This window comes from Sebastes fasciatus, chromosome 18 (genome assembly GCF_043250625.1).
Source record: "Sebastes fasciatus isolate fSebFas1 chromosome 18, fSebFas1.pri, whole genome shotgun sequence".
Classification (NCBI taxonomy): domain Eukaryota; kingdom Metazoa; phylum Chordata; class Actinopteri; order Perciformes; family Sebastidae; genus Sebastes; species Sebastes fasciatus.
Window position 1 is genome coordinate 19,778,931 of NC_133812.1, and position 25,305 is coordinate 19,804,235.

The 25,305-nt window shown below is 43.3% G+C and overlaps 2 protein-coding genes across 7 annotated transcripts in view; both read left to right on the top strand.

The window, feature by feature from the left end:
- The first annotated feature begins 4,478 nt into the window (after positions 1-4,478).
- Positions 4,479-17,652, top strand: LOC141756096 (sine oculis-binding protein homolog). Of its 2 annotated transcripts, none has more exons than XM_074615582.1 (7): positions 4,479-4,802; positions 7,534-7,663; positions 7,957-8,151; positions 9,563-9,714; positions 11,114-11,209; positions 11,341-13,248; positions 15,355-17,652. In XM_074615582.1, the coding sequence occupies exons 1-6, from the start codon at positions 4,710-4,712 to the stop codon at positions 13,237-13,239; spliced, it is 2,565 nt and encodes an 854-aa protein (XP_074471683.1). In that variant the 5' UTR covers positions 4,479-4,709; the 3' UTR covers positions 13,240-13,248; positions 15,355-17,652. The 2 variants fall into 2 exon arrangements, with proteins under 2 accessions (XP_074471683.1, XP_074471684.1); XM_074615583.1 differs by having other exon boundaries at positions 11,362-13,248.
- Positions 17,653-20,132: 2,480 nt separating this feature from the next.
- Positions 20,133-25,305, top strand: part of LOC141756308 (rho-associated protein kinase 2-like) — a 32,516-nt gene continuing 27,343 nt past the window's right edge. For all 5 annotated transcript variants that reach the window (XM_074615936.1, XM_074615937.1, XM_074615939.1 and 2 more), the window contains exon 1: positions 20,133-20,527. In XM_074615936.1, coding sequence (XP_074472037.1) covers positions 20,432-20,527 — 96 coding nt within the window. In that variant the 5' untranslated portion in view covers positions 20,133-20,431. The remainder of the gene's footprint in view (positions 20,528-25,305) is intronic.

The window sequence follows — 25,305 nt, forward strand, 5'->3', positions numbered from 1 at the left end:
AAGTCTTCTGCAGTGTGTAGTGTGCGCGCATGAATGTCTAGAGGTGGAGCGAGATGAGCGAGAACGAGCGCAGTGTGAGAGTGAAGCCAAGCAGGCAGGCAGAGGAGCAGAGGAGCAGAGTACAGCAGAGACTCCGGCCCTGGAGACCAAAGCTACGGTCTACCCCGCGTCATTTAGTAACAACCAATCTCCACGTATAAGAAGTAGCCTAGTTTGTGTGTTGTTGCTTATCCATTTGTCATAACAGCTTACCCTTTTTTTATATATCTATAGCCTACAGGATTATTAATAAAATAAAAAAAGTTTCATAAATACACAAATAAACTGTTGCAACACAAAATTAGGGAGGGGGGATGCAACTACAGTTCAGTAACATTTAGGCCTAAACATAATTAGTTTCTGTATTGTATGTTAGAGTATAGGCCTGCTGTTGAGGAAATGTCAAAGTTGTTAATCAGACGTGAAAACAAATTAGCAGTTAAAATAGTTTGATATCCTACAGGTCAGTTTATTTTATAGACTAAACTACTGGAGTTACCCTGCACTATACTCATTTTTAACAGTCTCCTCTGCACTATATTCACTTTTATTAATAGTCCTGTATCACAGCTGTTACCCTGCACTATATTCAGTTTTAATAGTTTTCTTCATCTCCTTGTATTTTTATATCTGGTATATTTTTTTGTACTTTGCACTACTAACTTTTTTACTGCCTTTTTATTAACATGTTTTGCACTATGGAACTGTGATGCTGGAAACTTGAATTTCCCTCGGGATCAATAAAGATACCATCTATCTATCTATTTGATCCCTGAGCCAGAAACACAAATGTCCTCATCATGACTGTATTTTGCATGTAATTGGATGCAGGGAAAACACCATGGGTGTTGTTTTTGCATGTTCATTGGCACGATTATGCAAAACCAAATGGGTAGACATCACCCCCTAATGGTGAAAATACATCACAGTAGATCACACTATCACACTGTACTCTGTGATGATCAGACTTCAACATCAATGATCTTCTAAATTGACAGGATATTTTCACTGTAATCGTGTATCCATGTAAACAAAAGTAATGATACACAAAGTGGCCTTTTTTTTTTTTGTGATTCGGTCCAGATGTTGGGGGATTGTAACTTTAGACCTCTCTATTCCTCTATCATTTGTGTAAGTGGATTTCTGGTGGAGGAATAGTGAGACTGTCTTATCCCCGCCTTCACCCCCCCCCCCCCAGAGGAACCTAAAGGGACAGCGCTCCCTGCAGAGGCACCAGATGTGCGGCTGTTATGGTGAGCCGGAGAGAGGGGCCTTTTGTGAGGCATCAGATAAGCCCTGTTCCCAAAGCCGGCCCGGATCGGGTATCATCAGCGGGTGTACGAGGGGGCGAAACCCAAGCCCTGCGCACTGGATCGGGTTTCTGTTTACACGAGCCGTGGTCCCTGGATTCCTCCAACCAGAGCAGACCGAGGACGGCTGGAGACGAGGAGGAGAGAGGCGCTGAAACAGCCCTCCTGTCTGTCTACCTGTCTGTCTGTCTGTCTCTCTGCATGGGGTTTAGTGACCATAAGTGAAAGTTCTGCAGGAGAGAGACATTTAAGGATGCAGCAGAGCATTCTAAGCCCACATAATTTGGTAATGACATGACCAACTTTATGTCTTAAAGCCATCTGAAATAACAGTTTGTTTAGGTTGCTGAATGCAACTCGATCCTCTCCATGTGCATGGGGTTTAGTGACCAAGTGAAAGTTCTGCAGGAGAGAGAGACATTTAAGGATGCAGCAGAGAATTAGAAGCCCACATAATTTAGTAATGACGTGAATTTATTGAAAGGATAGGATAGCCCCTTGAGATCTAATTTTCGAGGAGGGTCCTATAGACACAAATACAAAAACACATACCGACAAAACAGCATTACATAACAAACTGCAAATACACAGATACAGACAGCTTGCTCACCATCTCCCACCCAGACCCCTTCATCAGCCCTCTGCTGTTATACAAGAAAGATTTGATACAATGACTATATTTAAATCAATTACATCAGCATAAAGAACAATTGCAAGAGTCTGTCTTCAGTTTATATGTAGCACAAATAAACTGAGGATCATAAAGTACACACAAATTAAAAAACATGAACAGGTTGTTTTAAGATGAGAAAATAAAGATGTCCTGAAGCAATGGAAAGAGGGAATAGGATCTCAGAAAAAAGAGGAAGATTATTCCAGTCTAGATGGAGCTTTGTATTGGAATGACCTGCGTCCAACTTCTTTGAAAATTATTGGGACATCTAGGACAAAAAAGGGATGTTGCATATGTCCGAGTGAATATGAAGATCTACATGGAACCAAAAACTGTTTCAAATAGGAAGGACAATTAAAATAAATTTGAAAATAAACTGAAACCGGTGAAATTGCCTGACATGACCAACTTTATGTCCTTAAAGTCATCTGAAATAACAGTTTTGTTTAGGTTTGCTGAATGCAACTCAATCCTCTCTCCATGTTTTCATCACTAGCTTAGAAACATGATATCGTATCTGGCCTTTACCATCAAGAATAACCATGGCACCAAATGTTTACGCACGCGTAAATCCTGCCCTCAGACATGAGGTACTTTTCCCTAAGGCAAGGGGTGGCTCAGGGGACAAATATGAACATTTCAGGTGTTTTTTTGTAATGCATTGCACACACAATATGTCACTCACACAGTCACTGATCAAACAGATGCCATTTGAGAAAGCCCCATACATTCTAGCCATGGTATCATTTCACTCATGTCTTTATTTTAAGACAAGAGTATACAGACAATGTTTGTACTGTGTCCCCCTCAGATAAAACACAGTCTTTGCATTCCTTATGAAATGTATCTGTTGAGATTTGGGAGGGGTGGGCGCCAGGTGTTGGGTTTCATCAAATCACAGGATCCCTCCCTTCTCCTATCCGGAGAGGGCGAGAGGGCAGTGGCAAGTTACACAGAGAGAGCACCAACCAGACAGGAAGATAGGCGATTTTGATTTCATAATAAAAGCAGGAAAATGTATCACTTCAAAAGAGCAGCAAACTTTATTTAGACACAAATAATGGAGCTAAACATCCCCCCTTTTACTTTAGAAGATGTGTAGTATTTTCTTGTGTAGCTCACATTATGAACTTTTATGAACTCTTGTAGGCAATGAATGACTGAAAGATTTTATTTCGAACATAAAAATAAATAAAAACAGATACAAAATAATAACAAACAAAACAAGAGTAATAGTGTCCGAAAAGGAGTAGGTAGAAGTAAAAATTATATTTCCCTACCCCTTTCTCACTTTTCCTTTAATAACTCATATATCATAGAATGATAATATAATATATATTTAGTTATTTTCTTTTTTTCTTATAAAGTTATGACTTTATTCTCGTAATATAATAACTTTTTTCTCGTAAAGTTATGACTTTATTCTCGCAATATTACGACTTTTTTCTCGTAAAGTTATGACTATTCTGGAAATCTCAGATGTTTTTTCCCTTAATGTGACCATAATACTCCGTAGTACATTTGCACTTTGGCCCTCACTGCATTAGACTTATATACTATATACTTAGACTATAAACTGTTACCTTCATCACAATGCTCAAATGTTTTACGGCTCCAGACAGAATTTTTTTAATTTTTTTTGCCTAAAATGGCTCTTTTAAAGGGACTGTTTGTAACTTTTTACAGGTATAAATCTACCGGGTCGGGATCCCATGCGCGCTCGCATATGCGCGCTCGTGTGTGGCTGGAGTCTCATCCCCATCTGCCGGCCTGCTTGCCTTCACTCACACACACCGCGCGCGTTCTCGCCGTCTCGCTCCACCTCTACTAGACGTGCATGCGCGCTCACTACACACTGCAGAAGAGTTAGTTTAGCTCTGAGAATATCTAGTGGACGTTTGTGCAGAAATAAATGCTGCAGCTCCTCCAGACCAACAGAGGTTTCCCGTGTCTTGTGAAGTGACAGGGCTCCGCAGCAAGTAACGTTATCGTCTCTGACCGGGTGCCAGTGTCTCTCTGCGGGCGCTGTCGGGAGACGACAACGTTTCTCTTCCTGCTTCAGCCCCGGCACCGACTCGCTTTTGCTGAAGCAGGAAAAGCCAACACTAGGATCAGCAGTGATTCATGGAGAGACCTTCGTCTGGTCAGCTAACATTACTGCCAAGCAGCTGAAATATAGAGTGATATTGTGGTTTTAGCTGACGTGTGGCGCCTCACAGTTTTGAGCAATGCTCGTTCATGCCTATTTAGAGCGAGCACAAGCGCGAGCCCGACGCTAACTTTCGTTGACCTAACGGCCACAGGTGTCGCTGTTAACAAGCATTTCTGAGAGTTACAAATAGTCCCTTTAATAGTAAAGGTTGCTGACCCATGCTTTAGGTTGTAATTTTACTGTGAAAGTCCTAACCGGAAGCCCTGTCTGTGTCACCTGCAGGTACTTGACCGTGTGAGAGAAGAGAGAGAGCGGATTGTTCTGCTGCGGAGCCTCCAGCCCGGAGCGAGACGCATGTTCACTTCAGCGGACTCGACTGGTGCGAAGCTCCAGATGAGGGATTCAGACGTCCGAGGGAATGACAGCCGCTGTCAACGGGAGTGACAGCTTTCACTCTGAGCTACTCCACTAAAAAAACCTCCTCCAGCTTGACACCCAACACTGATCCGGATCGGATCCAGCCAAGACCAGGACTATGCCAGAGATGGAGAAAGGGAGACCACCGGAAAATAAACGCAGCAGGAAACCTGCGCACCCAGTAAAGAGGGAGATCAACCAGGAGATGAAGGTGAGACTTTGTGTGACACTTTTTTTTTATTTATTAAGTGAGACATTGTTGTTGACTGAGCCATAACTTCTGGACGCGCACAACGTCTTATTTCTAGAGAGACAGAAGTGCGCACAGATCAATGCTGGGAATAATCACACACACATATCTGTTTTCTGTGAATACTCTCCTTGTGTCTCCTTTTACGCACACAGTCATGAAGATAGTTTTGTTGCAGATTTAGAAAGAAAAATCACTGTCAAAGTTTGCACCATTTGAAGGAATCAAAATAAAACACATTTTATAAATAAAAAACTCAAAATGTCACACACACAGAGACACAGGGCGTTTTTAATTATAGATGTTTTATGAATAATAAGAGTAGTTTGGCCTTTGCCTGCAGATTTAGAAAATAAATCACTGGGATCTTCAAAGTTTGCACCATTTTGGAGGAATCATAATAAACATATCTTATAAATATAAACTCAAAATGTCACACACTTTTAATTATAGATGTTCTTAGTGGATAATAAGAGTATAGTTTGGCCTCTGCCATGTCAGGCCAGCTGTGGCCGGACGCGCACACCAGTAATGTCCAGTGGAGATCCAGATGTGCGTCACTTCTTCCTCGCTCTCTCACACACTTGCTGTACCACAGAGGCTTGCCCTCATGCCTACCAAAAGAGAGAGGGCATTTATATCCTTTAAATAGCCCTACCTCAGCCTTACACTGGGAAAAAAACACTAAAGTCACACAATTTTTTTAAAGGATGTAAATATCACCAAAATAAAAGTTCCTATTCAGAGATAATGTTCATTAAGAGAATGTCTCCTCTGTTAGTTGCTTTTAAAGGACAGTCAGAGTTAAATCACAGTAACAGACATGACTCCCTCCCAGAGCCTATTACTGCATGGAAACTAATCCCCGGATAGTCTGCTTTGTTTGGGTTTGGACGCTGGCTATTTGAGAGTGTTGACTGTGTGCTGGTAAGGGATATCTGAAGCTCCCTTCAAGCAGAAGCTCAGAAAATCTAAAAAGACAAGTTTTTTCTTCCACGGGGGAGGAGATCCTTCTGGCCTTTTCGTGAGAGAGAGAGAGAGGAAATGTGCTCTTTTTTGTTGTAAGTGGTTTGGATTGTAGCGTTTGATATCCAGGGGAGGTGTAGAGTTACAACTTAACTAATTTTAATCAAAACATGTGAAACGCTATCCCCCCCGCTTGATGCGAGAGCCCTGCCTGGGCTGAATCTCAGGGTCGGCCCCGGTTTGTTGCCTTTGGCTGCAACCCTCTCTGCGGTTTGGGATATGGCTTGTCACTCTCACAAAGCAGATGTTTGTCTGAACTGCCAAAAAGAAACAAAAACAACATTGTGGGAAGTGGAGGGGTTGGGTGAAAAAAAAAGAGAAAAATTGCCCCGTCTTTCATTAGCAAGAAAACAGAAAGAGGAAATGACACTGAGCTGCATATGGGAGAGGATATCCAACTTTATGTGAAACATAAAATCAAAGAGATGTGCACCTTTAAAATGAGTCAAAACGGGGCAAAGGAGAGGGTGAGAGAAAAAAAAGACAGACAGGAAGGCAGGCAAACTGATTTCCAGCTCAGCTGAGGTCCAGCCTGTAGTGTTGTCTCTGTAATACATCTGTTTCAACACCACATTCGGACCTACTCCCTCCACGTCAGACCCGAGCGCAGCACCAGACACCGGATACTTGACTTTAATCATCGTTAGGCATATTTAGCTGGATATGATACCACTGCTTGCACTCAACCCACACACTCTCTCCCAGACACACACACACAGCAGAAAAGTGAGCAAGCGAAGGGAGAGATCCATTTCTCTGAGGCCCTAGAGCAGAGCAGAGGTCGGAGTGAGGAAAGCAAGGGGAAAGAATGTGCAGTCAGTACTACAGCACTACAACACCACCACAGCAGACTGTGGCTGTGCTGGAAAAGGGTGAAACCTGAGAGGCAGGGCTGTGTCGGGTGTCAGGGCTGGAAGGTGCAGGGGCGGAGGGGAGGATGGTGAAGATGGGAGAGAGAAAGAGAGGCGAGGGGAGGGACAGGGCAGGCTGGGGAAAAGAGAGAGAGTGAGAGTGTGGTGGACACTGGAGAGAGAAGAAGGGAGAGAGGAGTGGGGCATTTCCGAGAACCGTGGGACCTCGCTGTGGTGTAGGGTGTCCCGCTCTGATTTCTGCCCGTTCCGGATCAGGTTTCTCCTCCAATCCGGTTCTCCCAAAAGCCACAGAGAGAGGTGGGTGGATAAAGAGAGAGACCTTTGTGTTTTTCATTTTTTTTTTTCATCTGGTCGTAATAAAAAAAAAAGTGGGACCACACATCCCATCTGTGGGGAACAGTTTTCTTTTCTCCCTCTTTTTTCCAATTAAAAGAGATAAACAAAAGGGATGATTCATAGATTTCACACTGGTGTTAGGTTTTAAACCTTTCCGTCTCCGATTTAGCAAGAGTAAACAACTCGAATACATCATGGAAAAAAGCGTCATACTGTACTCCACTGTGCCCGTATTCGTTTCCCCCAAACTGGGCCGGGGCTGAGAAAGAATCCCTCGCATTGATTCAGAGTAGGAAGGTCTGATTATGTTTAACGTAGGATAAAAAGTTCCACTAACAACCTTAAGATGTACTCTCACAATTTCCCCATTCGCAGGCTGGGCCATGGCTCAGTTACCCTATCCCTTTACATGGAGCGTTAATCAGTGATTTTCTTCTGCTCTTGTTTTTCTCATGCAGACGTTTGCAGAAAGCACCATGAACGAGCTGCTGGGGTGGTACGGCTACGACAAGGTTGACCTCAGAGACTCGGAGGCCAACGAGATCAGGAACTACAGAGAGAGGCGTCAGCATGTGTCTGTGCTAAAAGGTGAGGGCAGGTGTTCAACAGTTCACTCCTAGAACAGTCTTCTTGGATTTACACTAACAGGTTGGGCAGGTTTTCAGTGCAGACATTGAGTCACTGTTCAAATTTGCTCAACATAATCTCCTGTACTTCTCGAGTTTCATTCATTCAGATACATCTATTGTACGAATGTGCTGAGAATCAGTGTAGGGCATTGTTATGGGCGCTAAAGTTATTACAGTATCATGTCAGCCACACACTGTGGGTTTACGCTATTGTATTACATGAAATGATATTATATTATGTCTGTGTTTCAGAGAACTCATTGCCAAAACTCAAGAGCCTGGACGCCAAAGTCGGCCAGTCGGTCCTCGCCATGAAGAGCGGAGAGAGAGAGTCCTCCAGTGTGCCCTCCTCTTCACCCTCCTCTTCCTCAACCTGTTCGTCCCTGACCACCTCCAAGGAGCACAAGAGTGCCCCCGTCATTGTCCCCCTTATAAAGCCATCAGCAGGTAGTGGGCTACCGCACTATACTATCAAGTGATGTCATTTTATCTTATAGCGTCGCTGCCCCCAGATTCACACATAATACATGACTAGTATTATGTTTATATGTGAAAAGTCAGACTGCAGGGTCAGAAGTGTGGATAGGCTCATGGCTCCTGAATATCCATAGAAGTAGTAATATACTAAATAATAGCAAAATAGTATTTAGAAATAGTAATACCTTAAGTTATCTGTTGATTTTTTAAGTTGATTTATTATTGCTTTATGTAAAAAAACAGTTTTCTGAGATTAATTACTTTGCAAACGATGTTGCTGTCACATCACAAGCCAGCTCAAGAGGAGTCGACTCAGTTAATCTGAACAACTTGATGTTGATACTCTATAGCAGTAACACATTTTCAGTTGTTTTGACTGTGTACTCCAGCATATTGGGTCTAAAATGAAACTGATTAAAATAGACATGTCCTTATTTTGAGTATTATCAGGGTGAGCAGTGTAGGAATTGTAAACCTGGCATTGTCCTGTACAGTATAAAAAGGGCTACAGTTCTTACACTATATGCTCAGTGTCTTCATTGTTTTTTTTCAGTGTGCCGGAATAGAGAGTCAAAATCATTCAAACTGTGTCAGGGTCCATGTACCTACGGACCGCACAAAGCAGTGGTTCACATCATAAGAAATAACAGGGGTGCAGCAGGTTCTCTGGCCTCCCTGAAAGATGATGCCCCCATGACTTCTTAGATTAATTGACAGTTTTGGAAGCCATCCAGCTGTAGGCCAAGATCCTCTAACATACTGACAATATTCAAACATGTACTTGATCAGATAATTGGTTAAAAGATCAGTTCCTGGTCAAAAGAAAGAGCACAGCTGACTCATGTCTCTTGGTGAGATTAAATAATGACACAGTACTTAGCTTTTGCTGTTCACAGATATTGAGAGGTAAAGACTTCTAATATGGCTGTTGAAATACTCAACACCAGTCTCACCCTTAAAAGATCTTCTTCTAAATAGAGCTGCAACGAATAATCCATTAGTTGTCAACTATTAATCGCCAACTATTTTTATAATCGATTCTCTGATTCCAGCTTCTTAAATGTGAATATGTTCTGGTTTCTTTACTCCTCTATGACAGTAAACTGAATATCTTTTAGTTGTGGACAAAACAAGACATTTGAGGACGTCATCTTGGGCTTTGGGAAACACTGATTGACATTTTATAAACCAAACAACTCACAGATTAATCGAGAAAATAATCAACAAATTAATCGACGATGAAAATAACCGTTCGTTGTAGCCCTACTTCTAAAGTCAACAGCCACACACACCGCTGTTTTAGCAAAGCTGGGTAGTAAAACATTTGCAAACTGCACTCATTAACTGACTTCAAATGTTTGTTTCTGCTTTTCCCCTGCAGTGGAAGATGTGCAGAATGTGCAGATAGTGTGCGTTTGGTGCCAGAAGGAAGGGGTGAAACGCTACTCTCTATGTATGGGCTCGGAGCTCAAGAGCTTCTGCAGTGAGAAGTGTTTCGCTGCCTGCAGACGGGCCTACTTCAAACGCAATAAGGTTAGTGGTAAACGGAAAATGTATACAGTACATATCAAGATTCAAGATGTTTATTGTAGCTCCATTAAAAATAATAAGTAATATTACAATAATAAAAGGAAATACTTCGTACAAAGGCATATTAAGAACATATACAGTATAAGAGGCAGTGAGATAAATATCAGCATCACTGTTGGTGGTCATGAACATTTAGGTAGGGCTTGTTGGTGAGATGCTGAAAATCCCGATACCTATCTGGTGCTGAATGATCTGTAGACTTGAGTTCAGTAGATTCTCACACACAAATGCACATATATATTATATGGACAGAGTTCGTGTCACTCTCCATACACAGGAGACCCAGTGCATCATCTGGCAGGTAAACAGACCTTCAGAAACAGATACTCCTGATCCAGTGAGGTCATACCTGATGGATTCATTTACGGGGTTCGTAAAAAGGGAGGATTTCTGAGAACACACTTTCTAGTTATTGTGGAGGACCCAGTTTAGGAATGGAAGGAGGGAGGTCAAAGTTTGTAGAGGACACTTAGTATCAGTTTCGCGTTAATGGAGGAGGGGCCGGCCATTAAGTGGCTCTGGTCCGGAGGACAGGAAAGCTACAGCTATGGAGAACCGCTCTGGTGCACATTGCCGTGATTTTTCACCTTCCATTACGATACGGATATACCCTCTTTAGAGGTGCGGTGTGACAAGCAGCTGTATCGCCTTTCGCCCTCACTGTTGTTTATACTGTGGAGGGTTCATTCACACGACAACAGAGACAAAAAGGAGGGCCGGACAGCATCTGCGTGCTACAATCCTTCTAGTTTTTCGGAGGCGGGGAGGGAAAGCGTTGCCGTTGGCTTGTTGCTGCTTGTCTGAGAGGAAGGCCAGGAGGCCTGGGGCGAGGTGTCCACTTTCAGTGCATACCTTACCTTCAGCTGCCTCATGTTTCGTAACTCAACACGACTCAGTGGGTTACAGAGATGGGGGAGCACTCAGATCGGCTGCAGATCAGCTTACATGAATCAAGAGGTCTTTCCTATATTAATACGGGCAAGGCCATTAATAATATGACAATACATCACCTGCATTATCTCCGTACTCGGTTGTAGAATCGTATCTGTTTCACGACACAGTGATTCCCCCTTTGTTGTACTGACCTTTAGGGTTTGGTGCCATGTATGAAGTTCAAACTGCCTCTAACCTCGATGACAAGGCGATTCATTCGGAGCTATTTTCTGCACTTGTTATGTAAGAAGCTCAAATTCGATTTAATGACCACAGAATGATTACAGTGTAGCGACCGCAGCTACGTCACCATGAGTTAGAGAGTGAATCCATCAAAAGTAGGGTGAGTTCAGGTCTGACAAACTGCTTCACAGTGGTTCATGTCACACTGTGGTTTTTCCCCTGTCAGGCCAGAGATGAAGACCTCCACGGTGAGAGATCCCCTCAGCACCCCCATACGGAGGACTCGCCCAGACTGGTGTTAAAGATAAACAGCAATGTCAGAGTAAGAGGACACTATCGATGTATCTTTTGTTTCCCATGTAAAGTATTATTATGATATAAAATTACAAGAAAAAAATGCATATTTGTAAAAGTATCCAGCTCGGATCATGTCACTTCAATGACCCTCCACAGTCTCTCTCCCCTGTGCCGCAGGTGTGCGACTGGTGCAAGCATGTCCGTCACACTAAAGAATACCTGGACTTCGGCTCTGGCGAGGAGCGACTCCAGTTCTGCAGCACCAAGTGTCTGAATCAGTACAAGATGGACGTTTTCTACCGAGAGGCCCGCGCGGCTCTCACCAGCTCCAGTCCGAGCAGAACCAGCCAGGAGGGGAGGGCGGACGCCATCGTGGCCGGGCAAAAGCTACTCACTCCTGAGTCTTGGAGCGGCAGTAGCGGTGCGGGAGAAGCCCGTCATAGAAACCTTTCCCCCAGAGGACCTACGCCAATCCACGGATCAGCAGAATCCACCTCCATGTCCCCCTCAGAGGCATCCTCTTCTAATTCCAAGATCCCCGTCTCTGGGCTGAGGACAATGGAGAGACCCATCCAGCCTCCTCCCCCTGCTGTGGAGGTATCACCCCACCCTGCTCCCCTTCATCCTCAACATCACCCTCGCCCCCATTTGGAACATCAGCACATACCTCAAATGCACATGCCCTTTATCAGACCTCCTCTTCATGCTCAGGGCTTAAAAAGCCCCCATGCCAACCCTCCTAGACACCCGGGCCCCCCTTCAAGCCCTATCCACAGACCGCCTCACTCTCCTCACCTACAGCACCCGACCTCTTCCATGAACCCCCCTGGGATGATGCATCCCTTCCCGGGAGCCTACTTCCCTGGCTTGCACTCCCCTCCTCTGAACATGATGCAAAGAGGTCCTGTCCCAATGCACCACATGATGAACTATGGTATTCCTTCCTTTAGCCCTCTTCTGCCCCACCCTACTATCTTGGTGCCTTATCCCATTATTGTTCCCCTACCGATCCCCATACCCATTCCTATCCCCATTCCAATCCCTGCTAAGGCACCCGTAGAAACTCCAAGTCACAGTGGTGTTATCCAGCCGGTGCCAGATGGGGTAGACCGGGGTAGGTCCAGGGCTACTAAGCCGCCATCTCCAGGGATCTCTGATGGGGACTGCAGATTGGGAGCCAACAAATTGGTTGGATCTCAAGGTCTCCCTTCACCAAACACAGATTGGGTTAAATCGGAGAGGCCATTCCCGTCCCCAACATCCACACCCCACAGTGGAGCGTCCTCTCCCAGAACGCAGTACAACGAATCCCCCCGCCCAGCCTCAGGGTCAGAGGGGCTGATAGACTATAAGCCGCAGCAACAGCAGCAACAGCAGCAGCAGTCAGAGCGACAAGTCATCCAAAGGGTTCTTCAAAGGACCCAAGTGAAGCCCAGTGCCAATGGAGTGGTGGACCTATCAGGGCTGGGAGAGTCAGGACCTGGGCAGGGTACCAGATCAGGGCTCCACAACATCATCAGACCCACCCCTCCTCTACCACAGTCCCCTTCACATGACACTATCTACCACCTCCAGGACTCCCACACTCCTCCACCTTCACACAGCCCCGCAGGGAGCAGCCATCCGTACGACGCCACATCCTCCGCCCCGAGTCCAAACGAGATGTCCTCCTCGTCCACACCCGCCAGTCCGGACTCCCCCCTATCCCAGAGAGTACAAGCGCCGCCCCCCGACCCGGCGCTCAGCGAGCTGGAGGCCATCAAAGAGAACAAGTGCTCTGTCGTTGGCCCAGCGCAGGTCGAGGGCCCAGTCGGTCAGTCAGAAGAGCCCTTAGCGATAGTCGGGGAGGTGGGAGAGGACCCCCATGTTCCTGATGAGGACCATGCCTACGCTCTGCCCACAGCGCCAAAGACAGGTGGGACCACCGCCCCGCTGCTCTTGCCCAAACTCAGGGACAAGGGTAGCCTGCGGAGCCCTGCTAACATGCCCAGTGCTGGAGACATGGAGCCAGCGCTGAAGAGGCGATGCCTACGACTCCGTGATCAGAATAAGTAGAGGATGGAGGTGAGAGATTCTGTTACAAGGAAAGTATAGATAGCATTGCTTTCACTAGCAGTTCCATCTGATATTACTGAGTAATATCAAGTAGCCCATGGGTGGGATTTTACTGCATGTCAGAGATCGTCAGGTACATTTAAGAGTATACCAAGTTAAGCTTTCTAAATCCCACTGCATTGTTCTGTGTGTCAAACCCCCACCCACGTGGCATTCTGCGTTGGTTAAATTAAAAACCGGCAATTATTTTTAAACACCGTTCGACCAGGGATTGGAAAATGCGCGCGTACATACACACATTTGCACACACAGCGGGCGAGCTTAATCACAGGTCTCGCAGTATGCTCATGGTCACTAAACAGCATGGCGCCAAAGAGAGAGAATCCCAGTAACCTGGCACTCCTCTGGGCTCTAAGGTTACAACAGAGGAAGGAGGTGGAGGGCACAGACAGCGAGAGTCACTTTGAAAGGCGATCGCTTCACCACAACCTGACAGTCACAATGCTTTGTTTGCATGGCAGCCTCAGTTTTGTAGGCTCCGTTTTGCCAAGAGAGTGTCTCCTTAAGAGGGATGGATAGATTTCTACATTTAAGCTGATGCTTTTATCCAGGGGGAGTTTGACGAGAAGGTGGTAGGTGAAGGACACATGGCTGCTGCTTAAATCAAAAGCCGTGACCTTGAGGTTCTGGGATGGTCCGTCCAACCTGGCACCCAGACAGACAGACAGACAGACGCATCGAGTGAAGTGTGACCCCAAAGTTTGCTTCTTGCAGTGCGAATGGTGAGGCGTGTTTCTGAGGTCGCCGTAGAGACAGAGGTGATTGTCAGGCAGACTATAAGGCGCTGCGAATATGAGAGCCAGCCCTCGGCTGCGATAGAGCTCTGGGGCTTCACGAGAAAACACAGGGGCAGAACCGGAGCGTTTTCGATTACGCATGTCATAATGACACCCTGTTCTGGCTTCGTCTCACTCTCCCGAGTTCAGCACTCTCCTCCAATCCTTTTCCTCCCTTTCACTCACCACCGCTGTCCCCTGCCAACCAGATGTTGATGTTAGCAGAAAATCCTCCTTACTTTGGACCAATCAAAGGACCTCTTGATTTGCCTGACTGGTAGTCCAAATGGCTGTAACACCACCCGTCGTCCTCGCCATAACCAGATCATGTTACCGTTTTACTGTATGTCCTGAGATTAAATCTGCTGATATTACAGAGGTGGTTTTAGATTTCACCTGGCCTGTTTTTCCCTCCATTTTCCTCTCCACGGGTCAGCGTAGAATTAATAGAGAAAGCCCCAAAAAAAAACTTTTATCTTACACCCCAGATGTGTCCAAGTTACAAGGTTCCCTTTCACCAAATGAGTTCCCACCTTTACTCTTTGTCGTTTGTTGTGGTTCCATGCGTCCCCTCAGTAACCAGTACATATGAAATCACAGCGTGCTGCCTGTGTCGTGCAGACGGATTTATGGCCCTGCGTTGTGTGTAATGGGAGCTGGCTGCCGCATGCGAACGACTTTAGCTCGCCACCTCCGTGCTCTGAGCCCAACATTGCTGTCCTGTTCTATTGTCTCCACTGCTAAAAGTCTTTTTAAAATAATATCCCACTCTGACAGGATCAGCAGCCAAGTGAAGGATTTCACCTCAGGAAACAGCCCGTTGTTTTTTTTCGTCTCAGTTTTCCCCCTGTCTTTATTTGGGATATTTTATAGCCCCGTGTAATCCGATCCCACCACATGGGTATTCGTTGAGCGTTTGAAACTAAAACGCAATGGGACAGAGGGAGTACAGAACCCTGGTTTGGCCCTTACATGAGAGTGTGTGCGCGTCTGTTTACGTTTATAATATGTGTGTGTTTGAATGAATGTCTGTGTAAGTGTGTGAGAGAGAAAGAGGCCAGATGTTCTTGGTTTGATAGTGCCCCGTGCGACAGCGTTGACACGACTAAAAGCCTCGGCGTTCATGTAGAATAGGTGGATTAAAGGAATGAGTGTCCGGAGCGGGAGGGGTTGATATAAGATATCCTAGAAATGGCTATTAGAATCAGCCCGGAATCTATAACATCTCACCACTCCTTCTTTTTCTGTTTTTTTTTCACTCTCTCCACCTAATGAACAGACTCCCTGTTTAACACTGTATGGCGGTGCCAGATTCAGTGCCACGCCCTCTTGTGGACGACGCCAGCGCTAACACCCTCCAGCCTGTCCCTCAGCCCACCAGAGTGTTGCTCTGCCTGTAGACCAGCAGGGTGCCAACCCGGGAAGACGTCCAGATGGCCATATTATCACAAGTCAACGTCGGGGGGGAGAACACAACACAATCACACATTTTGTCTTGGACCAAAGAGTATTGCTGGTGTTATGTTGTGTTCAGGGAGCATTTGATACGGAGCATCTCAGATCTTCCCCCCCCCCTTGTCTGCCCTAAAGTGTCTCTGTGTGTGTGTTTGTGTGGCTGCCCAGATGCGCCTCCTCCTCCTCCTCCTCCTCCTCCTCTTCTTCCTCCTCCTCCTCGCTCCACACAGCAGACAGGGCTCTGATCAGCCTTGTGTGGTCTTCTCAGATGGAGCCTGAACATGATCTCTTTCCAGGGGAAACGGTTTGTTTTCCCTGCCCGGCTCGCACAAAGAGCCACATTGTTCCTCTCCCCATATCCCACGCTGACTCCCCACTCCAGGTTTTGGGTTACCTGGCCGACGGGGGCTCAGACTTCAGGAGCTTTTTTTTTTTTTTTTTTAATTTTTTTTTTTGACCGACAGCCAGGAATATAGTATGCCCTTCTCCCCTCCGCCTCGCCGCCCAATCTAAATACGGTACACGGTAACACACTCGTTCTGAGGCTCGATTTCCTCACAACTGATTGCTTGTGATTCCCCACTCTGCTCACATCCTTCAAAGGGAGGAGAGGAGATTAAGACTTTATCATCGGGCAGTTTATACACTGTGTGGAGAGACGACTCTCCACAATCTCTGAGGAGAAAGGATGCTCCCTCAGCCTCCTCTAAAACAAAGTAAACCTACATATGAGTGGACACCTACTGATATACAGTAGCTGAGATGGTCTGTGAACACTTAAGATGACGCTGGCCCCTCACCTTTCACCCGATCTGCCAATTTGAATCACTTTTAGCGCCAAGTGCCATGCTTGTTTGCTTTAAAGCCCTCAACATTCATGGCACATGACAGTTGTTATGTTTTTGTTTTTATGTCACTGGCTCTGATCAGAAGATTCTAAAAAAATCAGGCTGGTAATATTACCAAATGTGGTATTATACTCAACCGTCAAATGCTGTAGTGTGCAGCGATCAGTATTACAGTTCCCTCTATAGGGGATACCTGATGAGATTTGATCCACATAGATCACTTTGTCAACACTTGTCCCATTGTAAAATTTCAGTTTTTCTTGTTACACAGATACTATTTGATGTTATATTAACTTATGGATGATGCATCTGTAGATTTTCACAAAAAAATATGCTTTATTTCATTTGTTTTTTCTTTGATGATTGTATTTTGTGAGTGCCGAAGCTCTTATTAAATCCCCCCTCTTCTTTATGTTTGTATACTGTATCCCCACTAGAGAGCAGTGTTTGACTGTGTAACTTTGCACCTGCCCTTAGTTGACAAGAAACATAGGCAGCCTGCTGAGACCCATATGAGTACACAGAACATAACACCGCACTCAGTGCCAGCTGACTGATATCCGATGCCAAGTGGATAGCTTTTTCTCCACATCTCGCTGCCATTATTTTCTCTTTACGTCCTAATTATTGTTCACCATTACAACAGTGTCAAGAAGACCAAAGGGTCTTCTTGATGAAGAGTTCAACAGTCCCCTGGGATGAGTAGCTATCATGCCCTACTCCTAGAATAACTCCAAATGTGACCCACCCCTGCCATCATTCCAAAACTACATGAGTTTGTATGTGTGTGTGTGTGTGTGTGTCCCCACTCATTCCAGTCTACATCTTCACCACAGGTCATGCCATTACGTTAGAGTCATCCTCAGCTGGCCAGGGGGACTTTGGTCAGTGATGACATCACTCCACGCAAATAGCCGTGGTGTCAACAAGTGGTCCTCTGCTCGGCCAAAAAAAGACGTTGTTTTAAAGAGACTGCCATTATTGGTTTTTATTGCACATTTTATTAATCATTGCCATTTACTGACCTGATACAGTATATGTGTGTTAATCCAATGTTTGGACAAAAAAAAAAAAAATACTTGTGTGTCAGAAATGTTGTTGCCTGAAATTCATTGGTACTTTCTGACCTCCCCAGTCACAACATTTAGCCCACTTTGTCTGAATAGATTATTCACAGATTGTTTGTATTTGAATATAGATTCAGTAACCGAGAGCTTTGGCGGAGACTTCTTTGTAAAGTAAAATAAATAAAAGTTATTCTAAGAGCAAGAAAATGTGGTGTTTTTCACAGTCTTTTTTTTTTTTTTACCATTTTTATTATTTATTTATTTTATTTTATTTTTGTACTTGAATTTTGTTTTATTTAATTCATATTATATATTATTCTTATTCCTAATTATCCAGGTTTTTGAGGTGTAGTTCTGCTACCACACTGTGAACCCTGTAAACTTCTATTTTTAGTGCCAGCGTGTCTGTGAAGCAGTGCATCAGCATTCCTAAAATACTGGAAGTTGGTCGAGGCCCTGAGCTGTGACGGTAAACTGATCAATGAGATAAGAGAGCAGGAATTCCTGCTTGGTTAGGACTGGATGGGAGCAGTGATTGGAGGGAGTCAGGAGGCCAGTGGTGACCCAGCCTGGGGCCACTTTCCTGGGTAAGATAGAGACCTACTGCTGCTGGACAGAGTTCTCAGTTCACTATCAACAGAAAAAGGGAACAGATATTGGACTCATGGTTGTCAAGTCACCTGGGCTACACCTAGGCAGCATAGAACCGGATGCAAGGTTCTGCCTTCAAAATAAAAGCATGAATCAATCTTACTGTACCAATGAGATCATGCTGTATTGTGGCAGCATTGTGTTTTGTTATTATTTTATTATTTCTGTGGGATTTTTTCAATTTTTCTTTTTCAATTTCAGATCACATTAACAAAATGAGTCTAATTTCAAAAAGTTTTAAAGTTGTATTTATATAACACATTTCTTACAGAATGGGGCAGATCTACAATGTGCTTCACAATTGATGTAAAATACACATAAAACAAAAATAGGAAAATGGGGGGAAAAAAAGCAGGAAAATATTTTTTTGAAAGAAAGTATATAAATAAACTTAAAAGAATAATAGAAATAATAAAAGAATGAAAGAAATAATACACAAATAAAAGAAATAATACAAAAATAAATGAAATAATGAAAGAAATAGTAAAAAATAAAAGAAAATAATAAAATAATGAAAGAAATAATAACAAATAAAAGAATGAAAAGAAATACAAATAAAAGAAATAATAAAGGTATGAAAGAAATAATGAAAAAATAAATAATAAATAAACTACATAATTAATTTGTGTTTGAACTTTTACTTTCAACCCAAGGTCCAAAAAGCTAGGACGCCTAAATGGACTTTTTTTTTGTTTTAGATAAATATGTATAACCTATACTCAATATTTGTAATCCCATTTCTATTATTTATAATTCTGATATAATATCCTTACTATGTTCTGTATTAGTTAACATTATTAGCTTGTTTTTTAGGTGTAGCTTTAGTCTGATATACCTTGTAGCCTAGGTCTATATATAAGTATGTATATATGTATATGTAAATGTGTTACAAATATTTTTTTCTATTTACATTTTTGTAGTATCGATATTTGTATTTATTTACAAAATGTAAAAATTTTAAATGAGAAGGCTATTTTTTCATTATAGATAAATATGTAATAATAACCTATATCATACTCGATATTTGTAATTTATAATTCTGACTATCCTTAAAGATAGGGGGCCTAAATGGACTTTTTTTTATTATCTTAATCATTATTTTGTAATTACATAATAACACATGTAGCCTAGGTCTGTATGTAAGTATATATATATATATATAAATGTGTTTAAAATATTTTCACTATTTACATTTTTGCAGTTTAGATATTTTTATTTATTTACAAAATGTGAACATTTTAAATGAGAAGGCTATTTTACTTCATTATAGATAAATATATATAACCTATATCATACCATACTCAATATTTGTAATTTATAATTCTGACTATCCTTAAAGCTAGGAGGCCTAAATGGACTTTTTTTTAATTATGTTAATCATTATTTTGTAATTAAATAATAACACATGTAGCCTAGGTCTCTCTGTAAGTATGTATATATGTATATGTAAATGTGTTTAAAAAAATTACTATTTACATTTTTGTATTTTAATATTATATTTATTTACAAAATGTACAAATTTTAAATTAGAAGGCTGTTTCTTCATTATAGATAAATATGTATAGCTTATCATACTCAATATGTCTAAGCCCATTTCTATTATTTATAATCCTGATATAATATCCTTACTATGTTTTCTATTAGTTAACATTATTAGCTTGTTTTTGAGGTGTAGCTTTAGTTGGATAGATGTAGCCTAGGTCTATATATAAGTATGTATATATGTATATGTAAATGTGTTTAAAATATTTTCATTATTTACATTTTTGTAGTTTAGATATTATATTTATTTTACAAAAAGTACAAATATTAAATGAGAAGGCTATTTCTTCATTATAGATAAATATATATAACCTATATCATACTTTGTAATTTATAATTCTGATATAATATCCTTACTATGTTCTCTATTAGTCAACATTAGTAGCTTGTTTTTGAGGTGTAGTTTTAGTTTGATAGTTGCAGCAGGAAGTGGTGCTGTCCAGCTTGACTCCTGTCTGTCCTCCAGGTTGTTGTACACGTTGTGGTCGGATCAGATTTGCTTGTTTGTACCTGGCAGGCAGCAGACTGGGCGCACACCTGGAAGTGAAGCTTCACCTTCAACTCGGCCCTCAAAAAACCTCCTCTCGGTCTCCACTGGAGATATTAATGAAAGAAAGGACTTTGGCAGCGGATAAATAATTAACCTGACTAACTGAAGCGGTGGTTTACAGTCCAGAGCTGACATGAGGAGCTGAGCTGAGCTGAGCTGCCTCTGTGTCCAGAGAAGACAGACTGGCCTACAGGTGTTCCTGTATTTTCTTTATTCTAATATTGAGCTGGAGACACTGTAATCATGCTTGGTGCAGAGAGCAGACTGGAGAGCCGGTTGAACAAGCTGGAGTCTCTCATGAGGAACCCACAGTCGGCTCTAAACTTGGAAACCCTGCTGGTGAGTTTTTCATTTCTCCTCCTCTTGGGTCTAATACAGGTAGAGTATAGGAGAGATAATAACACACACATAGCTGCTGTGCTCTGAGTTGTTATTCTGTCATGATCACCTGAAGAGACATGCCTGCATCTCAGACAAAACCAGTTAGACAAATCTAAAAGAAAAGAAAAAAGAAAACATGCTAATTACTGTAATTGTGTTAGTGAGTGATTGAACAATAGGGCATTCTTTATAAAGATAACTACCTGTGAAACAGCTCACTCAGGAGCCATTTGTTTGTCAGTACTTTTAATCAGTGATGCAGCAGAAGGGGAAACCCCACCTAAACTCATGTGTTGCCACCTTTTTCCTGTTGGTTAATCCTTATTTTTTTTTTTACAGTTATTATGGAAATATAAAATAGGAGATTGAGTTTAATCAAACACGATATACTTTTAAAGAAAAGGGACATTAAAGTGGACAAAAGAACCAATCAGTGCCCTCCATATAGTTGATCCATTCATCTTTTCTTGCCACTTTGTCTGTTTGTGATTAGCCTCTAATCGACATGTCCCCTCTCTGACCTGTCCTAAGAATGTACTCAGGCCAACTTTGATAAAACTGCTGCAGCTGCTAAGCTTCTCTGACAACAAATACACTTTTTTTTTTTGAGCTGATATGGAGTATAGCTTTTGTTCTGCACCTCTGTCTTGACAGGATCTCCCTCCAGGCCACAGCCTAGAACTCGCCTTTTACTTTTTACTTTGCACAATGCACAACAATTTTTTTCAGCACTTTGCTTGCGGTAAAAAAAAAGTAGGTTAAGACCTTTCAGACAATCCAGAGATACCTGAGGAAATGGCAAGACTGGATTAACGTGCTTTTCTACACGCTCGCGGTTCCCAAAAGGAAATAATGTGATGGAGAAAAAACGTTCAGAAAACACCCTCTACATGTTTTAAGTTATTCAGCTGCTCATTATCATTATTGGGGGTCAATATGTCAACCTGATGAATAGAGGAGACGGTTAAAGGAGATTTGATGTTGTATGTACAGGTTAACAACCCTTCCATCTGCAGTATTTCCTGCTGGAGGAAACCACGTCTATTCCCAGTGTTGATGAGTCACAAAAATCCAGCGAAAAGCCGGAGAAAACCGCGTCATGACAATCAGACGACAATGTGGAATAAATCCGTTTTAGCCCACTGGCCCATCCAAACCACTCCAGTCATCATTCTCCGTTTTATCTCGTCTGGTTCCAAGCAGCTTTGTAGTGGACACAACTATGGCCACCGTGCTGCCTAATGCACAGGAAGCTGAAGTCACTTCCTGGCATTGAGATGGAGTTAACCTGCAGTGGCCTCACATCACTATTTCCTGTTTATCCACAATCATTTTTGTTGTGTTTCGCAACAAAGATGTTTTTTTGATCTGTAGAAGAAAGGGTTTGAAGATCTGTATTTCTTTCCTTTTGGCTCGGTGGGGACTTCTTCTTGGTCTGTAGGCAGGATACAGTTCACATTTTGATTGTGAGAAGCTCTCCATTGTTGCTGACTGTGCTCAGGCAGTAGCAGCTCACGGTAGTAGCCATCAGTAGGTGGGAGGTGTTGTCTGAGGCGAGGTTAGGACACACACCCAAGCTTAAACTACAAGATCGTGTTCAGATTTGTCCAGATTCCAGAAGTGAAAATTAAACCAGTCTGAGCTCATTTTCTTCGGCTCTGGCTGGTTTGAGGCTCAGTCGGGAGATTTGAATCCTGAACCCTTCCAACGCGTTCTCATCTCAACTCGTCAGTCACAATCTGACGCTTTGTCAAACCCCTCTGTGTCACTTTTTCTGTTGCACTAAACACGTGCTTAACGACCCCTCGGCGTCACTTTTGGGTCGCAGTAAACACTTTAAGTTTAGGTAACGAAACCACTTAGTTAGGTTTAGGAAAAAAACATCATGGTTGGGCTTAAAATTACTACGTTTGTATGGTGAAAATGTGACTTGACGCTGTGAACATGGGATACGAACGAACAGCTGATTGCAAAATGAAAGTGAAACGTTACGAACGGGACACAAACAGCGGCCACCTGGATGAAAGCCTCGTGTTTGTTGGACCCGCCGACCACCTCTTCCACCCACCCTGTTTGTCTCTTTCGCTCTTTAAACTACGTCACCACAGCACTTTCTCTGAGCGTTTGCTGTTGCCGCGGATGGGTTTACATTGTAGTTAACGGAAAGCCCGGTGTGTCACATACCGACGCGAAAGGTTGCATTGTGCAGCAGTATCGACGGTCGGTATTTGCCGCCCTGGGAATGAGAACGGGCTGACCCTTCACACTACAAGATAACGTATGCTGACTGTACATCATAAATAGTGGAGGGAATCATAAGATAACTCACAAACTATCACAACTAGAGACCATCTTGTGATGGGATCACAACAGCTGCAACGCAAAATCGGGCCAGGGGCGTAAAGAGTTGGGGCCAATGGCCCCTTCCCCACTTCCTACCAAGCCCCCAGGAAGTGCTCTGGGATTTGAAGCAAATTCCGTAGAATTACAACTTCCGTGTCCATCACGTGATGCCATTGGGCCCAAAAAGACGTTTTCCCATAGACTTACATTGGTAGAGAGACGTCTGTAACTCAGCGGATCATTTTTTTGAGGTAACTCAACTTCCCAGGACAAACACTTATTATTATTTTCCTTCCTCCGTTCATGTGACTGAGACCCAAACCGAGGCTGGAGCGAGGGCTGGGAGACGGGGTTAAAGGAAACGCTACTGCGCCTGCTCTATGGGCCCAATGGATGCGTACTTATCACTCGGCAGTCGAGCCATTTTGACTTCATTCGCCACTGAGCAACTCTCATAGGAACGAACGGGAGCTTGCTTCCAGCGCAGTATCCAGCTCTCTTTATACATCCATGCTTCCTACCGCCATACTTCCGGCGCCGTTGCTCAGACCACCAATCCCATCTTTGAACTCGGCCTTCATTTTGATCTCAACTAAATTCTGTGACAGCATCTTACACGGTTGCAATTTGCTATCGCGTTCCAATCTGTCCAGACAGACAGACAGATAGGCCGATAAACATCTGGCAAAGTACTCAAAACCTGCTCTGTGGTAGTTCCCGGTACAGTAGGTGTTTCCAGGTGCACATTTTGCCATGATGACACACACACAGACTGACAAGGTCAAAACAATACCAGCATCGCTGTTGCAACTGCTAACAATCACGTTAGAATTATGACTATATCATGATAAAAAATAAAGGCCTCTTCTTTGTCTTTGTAATGCAAGTTCTCATTGACGTTAACTCCTTGTGACTTAAAACATGATACATACTTAATTAGTCTTTCTGGTGTCAAGCTGCACCAACAAACTCTCCACCTGCCACCAACTTTTGATCAGCTCAATAGCGTGAAACCGGTCTTGTGTTGCCAGCATGCTTGTATGTGTGTGTGTGTGTGTGTGTGTGTGTGTGTGTGTGTGTGTGCGCAACAGTACGTCCTTGTGACCCACTTATAAGATATTGCTCTATAGCGCTACTAGTGGTAAAAAATCAAGTAAAAACTCCTCAGGGTACCTTTTAAGTATCTGGCAAAACTTGAGTTTTAGATATGACATTATTGTTTTCATAACCTTTGTACCAGAAATTGACGACAGACAGATTTGACAAGGGAGTTGAACGGTTTTGAATTCAATAAGCAGATTTAATACTGGATATACACTCACCGGCCACTTTATTAGGTACAAAGTGTACCTAATAAAGTGGCCGGTGCTAGCACCGGGTGGTCTTCTGCTGCTGTAGCCCATCTGCTTCAAGGTTGGACGTGTTGTGCGTTCAGAGATGGTATTCTGCATACCTTGGTTGTAACGAGTGGTTATTTGAGTTACTGTTTCCTTTCTATCATCTCGAACCACTCTGCCCATTCTCCTCTGACCTCTGACATCAACAAGGCATTTCCGTCCACACAACTGCCGCTCACTGGATATGTTCTCTTTTTCGGACCATTCTCTGTAAACCCTAGAGATGGTTGTGCGTGAAAATCCCAGTAGATCAGCAGTTTTTGAAATACTCAGACCAGCCCGTTTGGCACCAACAACCATGCCACGTTCAAAGTCACTTAAATCCCCTTTCTTCCCCATTCTGATGCTCGGTTTGAACTTCAGCAAGTCGTCTTCACCACCGCTAGATGCCTAAATGCATTGAGTTGCTGCCATGTGATTGGCTGATTAGCTATTCAACCTTTATGTTTAAAAAAAACCCCAAAAAACTGGTTTCAGATACAAGGATGTGAGACAGGATGCAGCAAAAACGTCATGATTTTAGTCCCGCATTCCCACAGATACACACACACACACACTCCAAATGCTTCATTTGAATCGGCTAAAATTAGATTATATTTGCATATGTACATAGAGTTTCTCACAGACTGTTGAGTTCCTTCTCTACTGCAGTAACCATGGCCATTAAAACACACACACACACACACACACACACACACGCACACACACACACACACACACACACACACACACACACACACAGACTGAGTGTAAAATGATCACAGATCCGGGAGCGCTCCGCCTGAATCCAGACCCATAAGCTGTTTGTCCCACAATAGCTCCTGAGCCTTTAGGTCTATTTCCACCCGTCTGCCGTGGGGGGAGATCTCTCTGCACCGCTGCTATTTAAAGGTGCAGAATTGTTCCACATGCCCCCTGCCCACCCACCCACTCACACATACCCCCGAACAAACAGTCGGATAGACACCGCTGTGGCTCAACCAACCAACCAATCCC